This window comes from Chiloscyllium plagiosum, chromosome 46 (genome assembly GCF_004010195.1).
Source record: "Chiloscyllium plagiosum isolate BGI_BamShark_2017 chromosome 46, ASM401019v2, whole genome shotgun sequence".
In the NCBI taxonomy this organism is placed as follows: Eukaryota; Metazoa; Chordata; class Chondrichthyes; order Orectolobiformes; family Hemiscylliidae; genus Chiloscyllium; species Chiloscyllium plagiosum.
In genome coordinates, this window is record NC_057755.1 from 7,588,676 (window position 1) to 7,601,171 (window position 12,496).

General features: G+C 46.7%; 1 protein-coding gene across 1 annotated transcript in view; it reads left to right on the top strand.

Annotated features, from left to right (window-relative positions):
- The first annotated feature begins 6,256 nt into the window (after nt 1-6,256).
- LOC122544119 (solute carrier family 43 member 3-like) overlaps nt 6,257-12,496 on the top strand; it is a 50,541-nt gene continuing 44,301 nt past the window's right edge. Inside the window, exons 1-2 of the mRNA XM_043683158.1 lie at nt 6,257-6,529; nt 6,864-6,996. Of these exons, the coding sequence (XP_043539093.1) occupies nt 6,340-6,529; nt 6,864-6,996 (323 nt within the window). The 5' untranslated portion in view covers nt 6,257-6,339. The remainder of the gene's footprint in view (nt 6,530-6,863; nt 6,997-12,496) is intronic.

Below are 12,496 nucleotides of genomic sequence, written 5' to 3' on the forward strand. Positions count from 1 at the left end.
TTGAAATTGTTGTCTTCCTGCTCGTTATTTTCTCACCACTGCCTGTCTCTTTTTTTTTTTGCCTCTCTCTTTTCTGACCATCACACATTCCGTCTTCTTTCCTCAATATCTGTACGTTCCTCCCTTTCTCTCCCTTGCCCCATCTCTCGGCTGCTGTGTTGGTCACTCACTATAGTCCTTTCTCTCGCTCTCTCGCTCTCTCTCTCTCGAGTGGGCATTCTCCTTTAGTCACCCATTCTGGTTCCAGTCCACTCTGTGACTGTAGCCTTCTGTACGTAGTGCTGATGAGAGTTTAACCACTGGCAAGTCCAGACTTGGCCTCAGATCCCGAGTGCCACAGAGAACATATTGTTCTTGAATCCCCTGGCTGCTGGCCCAGCATTTAATTTGTTATTTCTGCTGTGTGTTAATTAAGTTACATTGTTAAGAAGTCACTTCAGATGCAAGGGTTGAGAGAGCCAGAAGCTTTGATTCTCTCGTCTTCTGCTGCTTCACTCCTTCACATCTGCCTCTTGAGGTCACTTCGCCCACTGCTCTACTTTCTGTCTCTTTGAATTAGGTTCCCTACAGGGTGGAAACAGGTCCTTCGGCCCAACAAGCCCACACTGGCCCTCCGAAGAGTATCCCACTCAGACTCATTCCCCTATGTTACTTCATGCACTTAGCCTGCACGTCCCTGAACACTATGGGTAATTTAGCATAGCTAATTCACCCTGACCTGCACATCTTTGCACTGTGGGAGGAAACCGGAGCACCCGGAGGAAGCCCACGTCGACAGTGGGAGAATATGCAAATTCTGCACACAGTTGCCTAAGGCAGGAGTCAAACCTGGGCCCCTGTTGCTGTGAGGCAGCAGTGCTAACTACTGAGCCACCGTGCCACTCCGCTTTCTGTGAGCACTAACTGTTGGGTCAACAGTTATTCCATTGCATCTTGGTGGCGATCCTTTCTGTCCTTTGTTTGGATTGTCAGCGGGATGTTTTGTTGTGAACTCCACAAGTCCAATTCTCTGAAAATCTTAATCTGATGAAAATAATGACTGTCTATCAATTCTCAGCAACTGATGAAGATATCCAATGCACGAACTTCAAAAGACGCTTACACACAGACACCCACACACTGTCATCCTCACAAGAGCAGGCTGTCTCCGACACACCCGGAGGAACAGGTTTCTCAGTCTTTCTCCCCCCCCCCCCCACACACCTGGAAGAACAGATTGCCCCCCACCTCACACCCCAACACAGAGGAACAGGGTCTTCCCTATGCTCGCACAGGAGCGCACACTCCCCTCCACAGCCACAGGACCTTGCCCTCCTCAACCCCACTCTCCTGCAGGAGCACAGCCTCTCCTGTAGTCAGAAGGCATACAGCCTAACACGTGCATTGCCAACCAACTTTGCTGAAGTGAGCCACTTTCCTATCCTTGCACCATGTGCATATGTCTTTAAACTATTGTCATCGTTCCTGCTTCTACCACTTCCTTTGGTAGCTCATTCCATTCACGTACCACCCTCTGTGGGGGAAAAAGTTGGCCCTTTTATATCTTTCCCCCTCACCCTAAACCTATGCCCTCTAGTTCTGGAATGCCCAATCCCAGGGAAAAGACTTTGCCTAGTTACCCTATCCATGCCCTTCATAATTTTGTAAACCTCTATAAGGTCACCCCTCAGCCTCCGATGCTCCAGGGAAAACAGCCCCAGCCTGTTCAGCCTCTCCCTGTAGCTCAAATCCTCCAACCTTGGCAACATCCTTGTAAATCTTTTCTGAACCCTTTCAAGTTTCACAACATCTTTCTGGTAGGAAGGAGACCCCCTTGCACATGCTTGTGCTTTTCTTAAAGACTCCTACTGTATGTGCCTCTGCCACCATCCCTGGCAGCGTGTTGCAGACTCTGACCACTCTGTGGAAACAACTTGCCTCTCGCATCTCCTTTTGAACTTTCCCACTCTCACCCTAAATGCACGCCTCCTTGCATTAGTCATTTCATGTCTGCTGAAAAGATTCTGTCCATCCACCCTATCTGATAATTTTATTGACTCTTCCCAGCCTGCACTGCTCCAGAGATAACGACCTGTATTTTTCCAGCCTCTCCTCGTCTCATCCGGGCACCATCCTGGTAAACCTCTTTCACACCCTCTCCAAAGCCTTCACGTCCTTCCTGTAATGTCACAAGCAGAACTGAAAGCAATATTCTCAGTGTGGCCTAACCAAAATCTAATAAAGCTCACTTTCTGCCTCTTGTACTCTGTTCCCTGACCAATAAAGGCAAGCATGCCATACGCCGCCTTCACCACCATATCTACTTGCGTGGCCCCTTTCAGGGAATTGTGGTCTTGAACCCCAGCTACATCAGTGCTGTTCAGGGTCCTGTCATTAACTGTATACCTTTCCTGAACGTTTGATCCCCCTAAGTGTAGCACTTCACACTTATGAGGTTTAAACTCCCATCTGCCATTTCGCCACCCATATCTGCAACCGACCTATATCCCACTGTATCCTTTGACAACCTTCTGCACTATCCACAACTCCACCCATCTTTGGATATCGTCTGCTAATTTACTTACCCACCCATCTACATTTTCATCCAGGTCACATATTACAGACAGCAGAGTCCCAGTACGGATCCCTGCGGAACACCACTAATCACAGACCACCAGCCAGAATATCATGAGCCTCATCTCATTATCCTCCAGATCCTTCTCCTGGGTGAATACCAATTCAAGGTATTAGAACATAGAACAATACAGTGCAGAACAGGCCCTTCAGCCCTCGATATTGCACCAACCGGTGAACTAATCTAAGCCTATCCCTCTACACTATCCCATCATCATCATCATCCATGTGCTTATCCCAGGATTGCTTAAATCTCCCACTGTCCAAATATGTGCAGGTCAGGTGAATTGGCCATGGTAAATTGCCTGTAGTGTTAGGTGCATTAGTCAGAGGGAAATGGGTCTGGGTGGGTTACTCTTCGGAGGGTCGGTGTGGACTGGTTGGGCTGAAGGGCCTGTTTCCACACTGTAGGGAATCTAATCTAATCTAACCACTGAGCCCATAACTGCCACGCTGTCAGAGGAGCACTCTCCAGCACATATTGGAACAATCACTCGTATGTCTCACACACTGAAACTTTCAGGTAGGCATCCACAGTGAAATTTATCTCTACCTCAAAGCGCAGGTACATTAGTGCACACGCAGTAACACGTGCTTGCAGTAACATGAACAAATTCTGTGTTCACGCACTGTCACACAGGAATGGAATGTCTAACACACGCTGTTATATGGGTTTGCTCTGTCTGGAACACACTGTCACTCAGGAACAGAACATCTTCTGTCCCTTGCTGTCCCTGTCATGTTCTTGGCCTCAGTTGCCACACTTTCTTTGTTTATATTCTTAATGTTATTGCTCTGGCAATTGTCCAGCAAGTTTCACACATTATTTCCTCCTGTGTTACCTGTTATCCTCAATTGACATGGTTCTATCTCAAATGATAAGGTGATCAGTAAACAGGGTCCTGATTGTTATTGCACTCAAGTACTGCAATTTATTTCGGAAGCTGTTGAAGATTACAGTGATCAGGGAAGCAATGTTTACTCATTTGAATGCACGCACTCACATTGTTCGGCAAAAACATCGACTTTTTTACTTAAACACGTAAACCCAAGCTTGCAAACCTATCCACAGAAGGAAAGGTTACTGGTGCACACAGACTCGTGTCTTATCAGAGTCATCGAGGTCTACAATATGAATGCAGGCCCGTTGACCCAACATGCCCATTCCACCTTGTTTCCACAATATAAACGAGTCCCATTTGCCTGCATTTGGTACATATCCCTCCTCCACACGTATCCCACCCATGTACTGTCTAAATGTTTCTTAAGTGGTGAAACTGTACTCCCTTCCACCACTACCTCCTGGCAGTTCATTCCAGATACTCTTGTGTGGAAGAAGTTGCCCCTTTGGACTCTTCTGTACCTCTTACCTTAAACCTACGCCCTCTGGTTTTAGACCCCTCCACGAGGGAAACGCTGTCAGCTTTCTCGACCTTATCCATGCCCCTCATGATTTTAAGTACCTCTGTCAGATCACCCCTCTATCTCATACACTCCAGTGAAAAATGTCCCAGCTTATCCAATCTCTCCCAATAACTCAAACTTTCTAGCCCAGTTAGCATCCCAGTAAATCTTTGCTGCACTCCTAGTGTAGTAATATCCTTTCTATAGTAGGACTGCATAGAGTACTGTGATTGTGGCCTATCAATGTCTTGTACAGTTGCAATATGACATTACATTCCGTACAATGTGGAAACAGGCCCTTCGGCCCAACAAGTCCACACCGACCCTCCGAAGAGCAATTGTCCCAGACTCATTCCCTTACATTTATCCCTGACTAATGCACCTAACACTATGGGCAATTTAGCATGGTCAGTTCAGCTAACATCTCATCTACTAGACTCGGTGCTCTGACCAATGAAAGCTCGCATGCTAACAGCCACCTTCACTGCCCTACCTACCACTTTCAAGGAGCTATGAACCTGTCTTTGTTCCATAACACTCCCCATTAACTGTGTAAGTCCTACCTTGCTTTGTCTTACCAAAATGCGACGCTATACATTTATCTGAATTGAACTCCATCTGCCATTCCTTGGCCCACTGGCCTAGTTGATCAAGATCTCGCCATATACCCAGATAACCTCCTTCATTGTCCACTATACCACTGATCTTGATGGCATCCACAAACTGACCAACCATGCTTCCTAAATTCTCATCCAAATGATTTATATAAACGACGAATAACAGTGGACTCAGCACCGATCTCTGTGACAGTGCTGGTCACAGGCTTCCAGTGTGAAAAACAACCCTCTGCCACCACCCTTTGTCTTCTACTGTCAAGCTGATTTTGTACTCAGTTGGCTAGCTGTCCTTGGATCCTGTGAGATTTAACCTTACTCAGCAACCTAGCGTGCTCTGGTTTGTCAAAGATCTTGTGAAAGTCCACGTAGGCAACGTCTCCTGCACTGCCCTCATCTACTTTCTTGGTCACCCCTTCAAAACCTCAAACAAATTCGTGACGCACAAAGCCGTGCTGACTCTCTCAAAATGAGTCCTTTCCTCTCCAAATGCCTGGAGATCCTGCCCCTCAGAATCCCTTCTAACAACCTACCCATCACAGACTTAAAGCTCGCCGATCTGTAGTTCCCAGGCATTTCCCTGCAGCCTTCCGTAAATAACGGCACAACATTAGCCACCCTCCAGTCTTTGGGCATGTCACCCGTGGCTATCGATGATACAAATATCTCCGCAATTTCCTCCCTAGCCTCCCGCAATGTCCTGGGACACGCTTCATCAGGTCTCGGGATTTCTGTTTTCAGACTTCCAGCAACCCCTCTTCTGTAGTGTGGACACTCTTTGGAAATTGCTATTTAGTTTTCCAAGTTCCTGAGCATCCATACCTTTCTCGACCGTAAATATTGATGAGAAATATGTATTTAGGATCTCAGTCATCTCTTGTGACTAAGCACGAAGATGACCTTGTTGATCTTAGAGGCCCTATTCTCTCCCTAGTTACTCTTTTGTCCTACCTGTACTTGTAGAATCTCTTTGGATTGTCCTTCAGCTTATCTACTAATGCCATTCCCTCATCCCCTTTTGGCCCTCCTGATTTCTGTCTTAAGTGTAAAAAGAGAGATGACAGGTGGTGTTTTAACCTCAGGGTCACCACGAGGGCCATTGTCAAGAAGGTGAAGTCCTCATGGCGACCTGAGCCAATGTGGATATCGAGCCCGTGCTATTGGCATCGCTGTGCATGGCGTTCCAGCCAAGTGAGCGAACTGACCCCCATAAAACAGGTTCTTGCACTTGCTAAGGTAAACATACGCTGGCTGGCTCAGACAAAACCAAGTTGACACCCTAACCGTGTATGTGCGCACGATCACATCGTCTCACATAAACGTGGGTGGGTATGCACGCACTCGCCCTGATGTGCGCTTTAACTCCGGAAACTCAATCTCGCATTCATGGTAATTTTAAAAAAAACAGCCAGTTTTGAGCACCCACTTGCTCTTGCAATTAGCCAAGCCAGTGCGCGCGCACACTCACGGATATGGAGATTCTCACAATCCCCCGCATAAACACTCCCCCAAACAAACCCCCATTTGACCGTACACTTGCCCGTGAGGATCCATGTATTGCACAGTCCCTCTACATATGAGCCAAAGCACAGATGGGTGGAGTTTGCCGATGTTTCCAATGAGGGTCACTGTTCTCTTTTTATCTTCCCAGCCCGGGGGATCAGGAAACTCCCAGGATATCGAAAGAGAATTTCCGTGAGTCAGGGCGATGGAACCTCTCAGGGAGAGGATCAAACGGCTCTTGACATTCGCCACAGGGCTGTTTGAGTGCATCTGCTTCGCTGGCGTGCTCTTCGGCTGGGCATCCCTCGTCTTCGTGCTGAAGAAGGAGAAATATTTCGCCGACCTCTGTGACCCTGTGCAGAACATCAGCCACCACGGAGTGGAAAATGGCACCAGTAAGTGCGCTGCAGGGAAGCGAAAAAAGAATGGCCCAAAAGAGCGGGGAAGGGATAAGTGGAAGAGAGGATGGTGACACGGAGCAGAGATGAGGATGAGGGTGTGTGGAACAGGATGGAATAAGCTGATAGAGTCGAGAAGGAGCTGAAAGCCTCAAATGGTAGAGATCACTCTGCCCTTTCAGAGGGTCAATGCTAAGAGAGTGCCGCACTGTCGCGGGGTCAGTTCCGAGGGGGCGCCGCACTGTCGCGGGGTCTGTTCCGAGGGGGCGCCGCACTTGTCCTACAGGTCCCTTTCCCTCCCTCTCACTTCCTGTTTATATCTCTATCTCAGTGCACTGTGATCCCCAGGATGAACGCTTCACCCTCCTCTTCACTCTGGGAGCCTTCATGAACAATTTTGTGACACTGCCATGTGGCTTCATGTTCGACCGGTTCGGTACCATGGCAACCCGCTTTTTCGGCATGTGAGTCCGTGATCTCTTCTGGTCTATTCTGCTTCTTCGCGGTTTGGATGGGTTGCAGTGTTTTAAGCAGGGCCAAAGGTTAGAGGTAGTGTGTCCTCAGTGTCTTAGAAGCTGGCAAAGGATGTGCTACGACTGCTTTTGGAGAGTGGAATTTCTGGTCAACCACCAGCAGCGTTGGCTGTGCATCTGGACAGATGTTCCCCTGGCTCAGCGATACTTATGGAGAGACAGGGACATAACAAGGGAAGGAAAGAGTTTCAGGCCTCTCAGCCCCTCCGGTCTGATGCTGGCTTTCAGTTGTAGCAATCCAGTTAGATCTATTTCCTGACCGTAATTATGCATACTCTCCCTCAAAGGCACCCATTCGATTTCCTTTTGACGTTACACGTGGCATCCCTTCAGTCACCATCATAGAGGTCATCCTCGGTCACTGCATTAACCTCCCAAACAAAAATCTGTCAGTTAACTATCAGTCGTCGTATGCTGATGCACCCTCCATGACAATGGCTGTACCACCAGAGTTGACTTGTCAGCTGTCTCCTCTCATGTAGTGTAACTTTTGAGTTTCCTCTTTGAACTGGCATTCTTGCAAATTGTCCTGATTAGTGCAAGATGCAAATCTTCAGCAAACTCTGACTTTTCTCAGTCAGTACTGATTCTCTTCGGGGAAAGAAATCCGCTTTCCTTACCTAGTAGTGAGGGAGGGCTGCACTGTCGTGGGGTCAGTAGTGAGGGAGTGCAGCACAGTGGTGGGGTAAGTCCGAGGGAGGGCCACACTGTCGGAGGGTCAATACTGAGGGAGGGTCCAGACCTACAGTGATGTGGTGGGCTTCTAACTGCCCTCTGCTGGTCTTCAAGAATTCAGTCACCTCCTCAAGGGGCAGTTAATGATGGGCAATAAATGCTGGCCTGGCCACCCATTAATCAAACAAATGGAATGATCCCCTCAAAGAGTTTGTTTTTGATGTCACCTCCTTGCACACAAACTGCTTCTTGCTCCGAAGACAACTTAAGTTTACAGATGGCACCAAAATTGATGAGACACTGGTGAAGGCTGTCTCTAATTACAACTGGACAGTGGACCAAGGAATGTTGGAGTGTTGCATTTTATGAAGGCAAACCAGGACAGGGCATTCACACTTAACTATGTAAGTTAGCTTGCTGAGCTTGAAGGTTTGTTTTCAGATGTATCATCACCATACTAAGTAATATCATCAGAGAGAGTCTCTGGTAAAGCACTGCTGGTATATCCTGCATCTCTATTTATAGAGTCTTGGTTTCTTAAGGTGGAGAATGTCATTTCTGGTTCCTTTTTTCAAGGGAAAGTAGATAAGTTCTAAATTGATGTGTTTCTTGATGGAGTTCTGGTTAGAATGCCATGCCTTGAAGAATACACGTGCATGTCTTTGTTTCGCCAGTCCGAGGATGTGTGTGTTGTCCCAGTCAAAGTGGTGTCCTTCTTTGTCTGTGTGTATCGAAACTAGTGATATTGGGTCGTGTCTTTTGGTGACCAGTTGGAGTTCGTGTATCCTGGGGACAAGTTTCCTGCTAGTTTGTCCAATGTAGTGTTTTTTACAGTTCTTGCAAGGTATTTTGTGAATGACGTTAGGTTTGCTAGTAGTATGTATTGGATCCTTTAGGTTCATTAGTTGCTGTTTAAGTGTGTTGGTAGGTTTGGGGGCAACCATGATGCCAAGGGTCTGAGTAGACTGGAAATCATTCTGATACATCTTTGATGTAAGGTAGTTTGGCTATAGTTTTTGGTTGCATTGTGTCTGCTTAAGTGGGTTTGTTTCTGAGGAATCGGCGGATTGTGTTTATTGGGTATCCGTTTTTCTTGAAACCGTTGCATGGATATTTTCCTTCTGCTGTTTGCAGTTCTTGGGTGCTGTAGTTTGATGTAGCTCGTTGAAATGATGTCTTGATGCAGCTCCGTCTGTGTGTGTGTTGGGACAATTGCTTCTGAAGTTAAGTATTTGGTCCATGTGTGTTGTTTTTCCTGCTTTGAAGCTCTCTGTTAACTGTACATCCAACTGTCAGAATCTCAACGTTTTTTAGTAGCACTTTTTAAAAAAAAAATCAGAATTAAACAGGACAGACTTGCAAAACATGAAACCAGATGGATCCAGTACGCCACACAAACCAGGGGCCCCATAGTCTCCCTACCTGGTACACCAACATACAGACTAGCCAAAGAACTCCACCAAAAACTAAAACATCTAATTGAAGATTCACGCCACTCCACCCAAGAATTCCTGAACACCAAAGACCCCAAGATAAAGAGGATGAAAGATGGCCTCCTTTGACATTACAGCTCCTTTCACATCAATCGGCATTGGACCTGGCCAAAGAAACGCTGTCATTACTACTATGAAAACCAGGACCACAAACACCAGACAGCACCAATTTACAATGATGTTGCCAGGGTTTGAGGATTTGAGCTGTAGGGAGAGGCTGAACAGCTGGGGCTTTCTTCCCTAGAGCGTCGGAGGCTGAGTGTTGACCTTATAGAAGTTTACAAAATTGAGGGGCATGGATAGGATAAATAGATAGAGTTTTTTTCTCTGGGGTCGGGGAAACCAGAACTCGAGGGCATAGGTTTAGGGTGAGAGGGGAAAGATATTAAAGAGACCTTAGGGACAACTTTTTCACACAGAGGGTGGTATGTGTATGGAATGAGCTGCTTGAGGAAGTTGTTTTGGAGGGACATAGGCCGGGTGCTGGCAGGTGGGGCTAGATTGGGTTGGGATATCTGGTCAGCATGGACAGGTTAATCCAAAGGGTCTGTTTCCATGCTGTACATCTCTGTGACTCTATAACAAAGACAACATCCTCAAGCTAGTGGACCTGTGCCTCACCACCCACTTCACATTCATTAACAAAACCGACAAACAAGTCAAAGGAGCACCCATGGGGTCACTACTATCACGCTTGATAGCGGGAGCAGTAATGCAAAGACATGAACAAGCTGCTCTCCCATCTACCCAACCCAAACTGAGGGTCTGCTACGTGGATGACACCTTTGTAATGACTAAAGGAAACATACAGCATCATCAACAATACCCTGACAGGCCTAAAATTCACAAAAGAAGAGGAGAACGACAACAGACTCCTGTTCCGAGACGTGAAGTTGAACGTGCAGTTAACAGAGAGCTTCAAACCAGCGTCTACAGAAAAACAACACACGTGGACCAAATACGTAACTTCAGAAGCAATCATCCCAACACACAGACGGAGCTGCATCTTGACATTATTTCAACAAGCTACATCACACTGCAGCACCCAAGAACTACAAAGAGCAGAAGGAAAACATCTATATAATGTTTTCAAGACAAACGGGTACCCAATAAACACAATCTGCCGATTCCTCAGAAACCAACCCAAACAAGCAGACACAATGCAACCAAAACTATAGCCACACTACCTTACATTAAAGATATATCAGAAATGATTTCCGGTCTACTCCAAGCCCTTGGCATCATAGTAGCCCACAAACCTACCAACATAGCGACTAATGAACCTGAAAGATGCATTAGGTACCACCAGTAAAACTAACGTTATTCACAAGATATCATGCAAGAACTGTTTTTAAAAAGAAAACACGACATTGGACAAACGAGCAGGAAACCTGCCACCAGGATACATGAACACCAACTGGCCACCAAAAGACACGACCCACTATCACTAGTTTCCAGGCACACAGACAAAGAAGGACACCACTTTGACTGGGGCAACACACACATTCTCAGACTTGTGAAACAAAGACATGCACGAGAATCTTACAGGCATGGCATTCTAACCAGAACTCCATCAATAAACACATCGATTTGCATCCTATCTACTTTCCCTTGTGGGGGAAAAAAAAACAAACTGGAAATGACATTACCCACCTTAAGAATCCAAGACCTATAGATAGAGAGGTGGGACATACTACCAGCGCTTCACCAGAGACTCTCACTGATGATGTTACCTAGTATGGTGACGAAACATCTGAAAACAAACCTTCAAGCTCAGCAAGCTAACGTACATACTTATCATCAACCTGAGCTACAAATCTTCTCAAAAATCGCTAATACACACACTTACCGGTAAAGTCTTGGGGAGTGTTGCCAAACAAAGCCACCTAGGGATACAGGTTTGTAGTCTCTTGAAGGTGGAGTCACATAGTGAAGAAGGTGTTTGACATGCTTGCCTTTGATCGGTATGTTGAGAATATGGGAGTTTGGATGTCATGTACAGCCACAACAGGACATTGGTGAGGCCACATTTGGAATAATGTATGCAAATCTGGTCTCCCTGCTAAAGCCATAATGTTGCGAACTTGAAAGGGTGCAGAAATGATTTGAAAGGATATTTCCAGCATTGGATGGTTTGAGTTATAGAGAGAGGCTGAATGGGCTGGGGCTATTTTCCCCGGAGTGTTGGAGGCTGAGAGGTGACCTTATCGAGTTTATAAAATCATGAGGGGCATGGTGAAGAGCCAAGGCCTTTTTCCCCCAGGGTAGGAGAGTCAAAACTGGAAGGCATTGGTTTAAGGTGCGTGGGGAAAGATATGAAAGAGACCTTCGGGGCAACATTTTCACGGAGAGGGTGGTGCGTATATGGAATGACCTGCCAGAGGAGGTGGTGGAGACTGGTAATGTTACATTTAAAAGCCATCTGGTTTTGCATATGAAAGTGAAGGTTTAGAGGTATATGGGCCACGTACTGGCAAAATGGGACTAGATTAATTGAGGTTCGCATGAAGGGTCTGTTTCCATGCTGTACGTCTCTATGATGCCAGTTGGCACATGTTCTGTGCATGTGTACAGGTGTGTTGCGTGCGTCTGGCTGCAAGGGTGTTCCACGCAGATATGTTTGTGTGGAAGTATTTTTTTAACCAGCTCCCAGAGTTTTTGAGACAGCAACGATGTCACATGAGGTTACCACGATTCCTTCAGGTCTCCCTCCCCCCCCAAATTCCTCTGTAAAAGCCACAGCAAATCTCTCTTCTACTCTGCCTGTCCATCTATCTATCTGTTCTGTTTGACACCCGTGTGTACTCCCACCTTGCCAACACTGTGGTGTGGAAACAGTAACCCCTCGACTGTCCCCATCACACACACTCAGTCCCCGTGATGTTCACTCCCCTGATCTCTCCATCTGCCTGCCAGCTTTCACTTCTCCCAGTATTGTGCTCCTACCACACTCTCTATGCTGAATCGTCACTTTCTCTCTGTGATAATCAGTGATCTCACCATTCCTTTCCGTGCAGCTGCCAGTCACGTTCGTGAGCAGTCGTTTCCTTTCCTTCGCATGCACAAATGCTCGAGCTGTCATCTCAGCTTTCCATCTCTTGCTTGCTCTGTCCAACTGTTACTGATTTTTCCCTGTGTTTGTGTCTGCTGTTTTCTCTTTACCACATGGAAACATGCCCTTGTAACTGTCTCTCTGTGTGTCTCTCTCTCTCTGTGTGTCTCTCTCTCTCTGTGTGTCTCTCTCTCTCTGTGTGTCTCTCTCT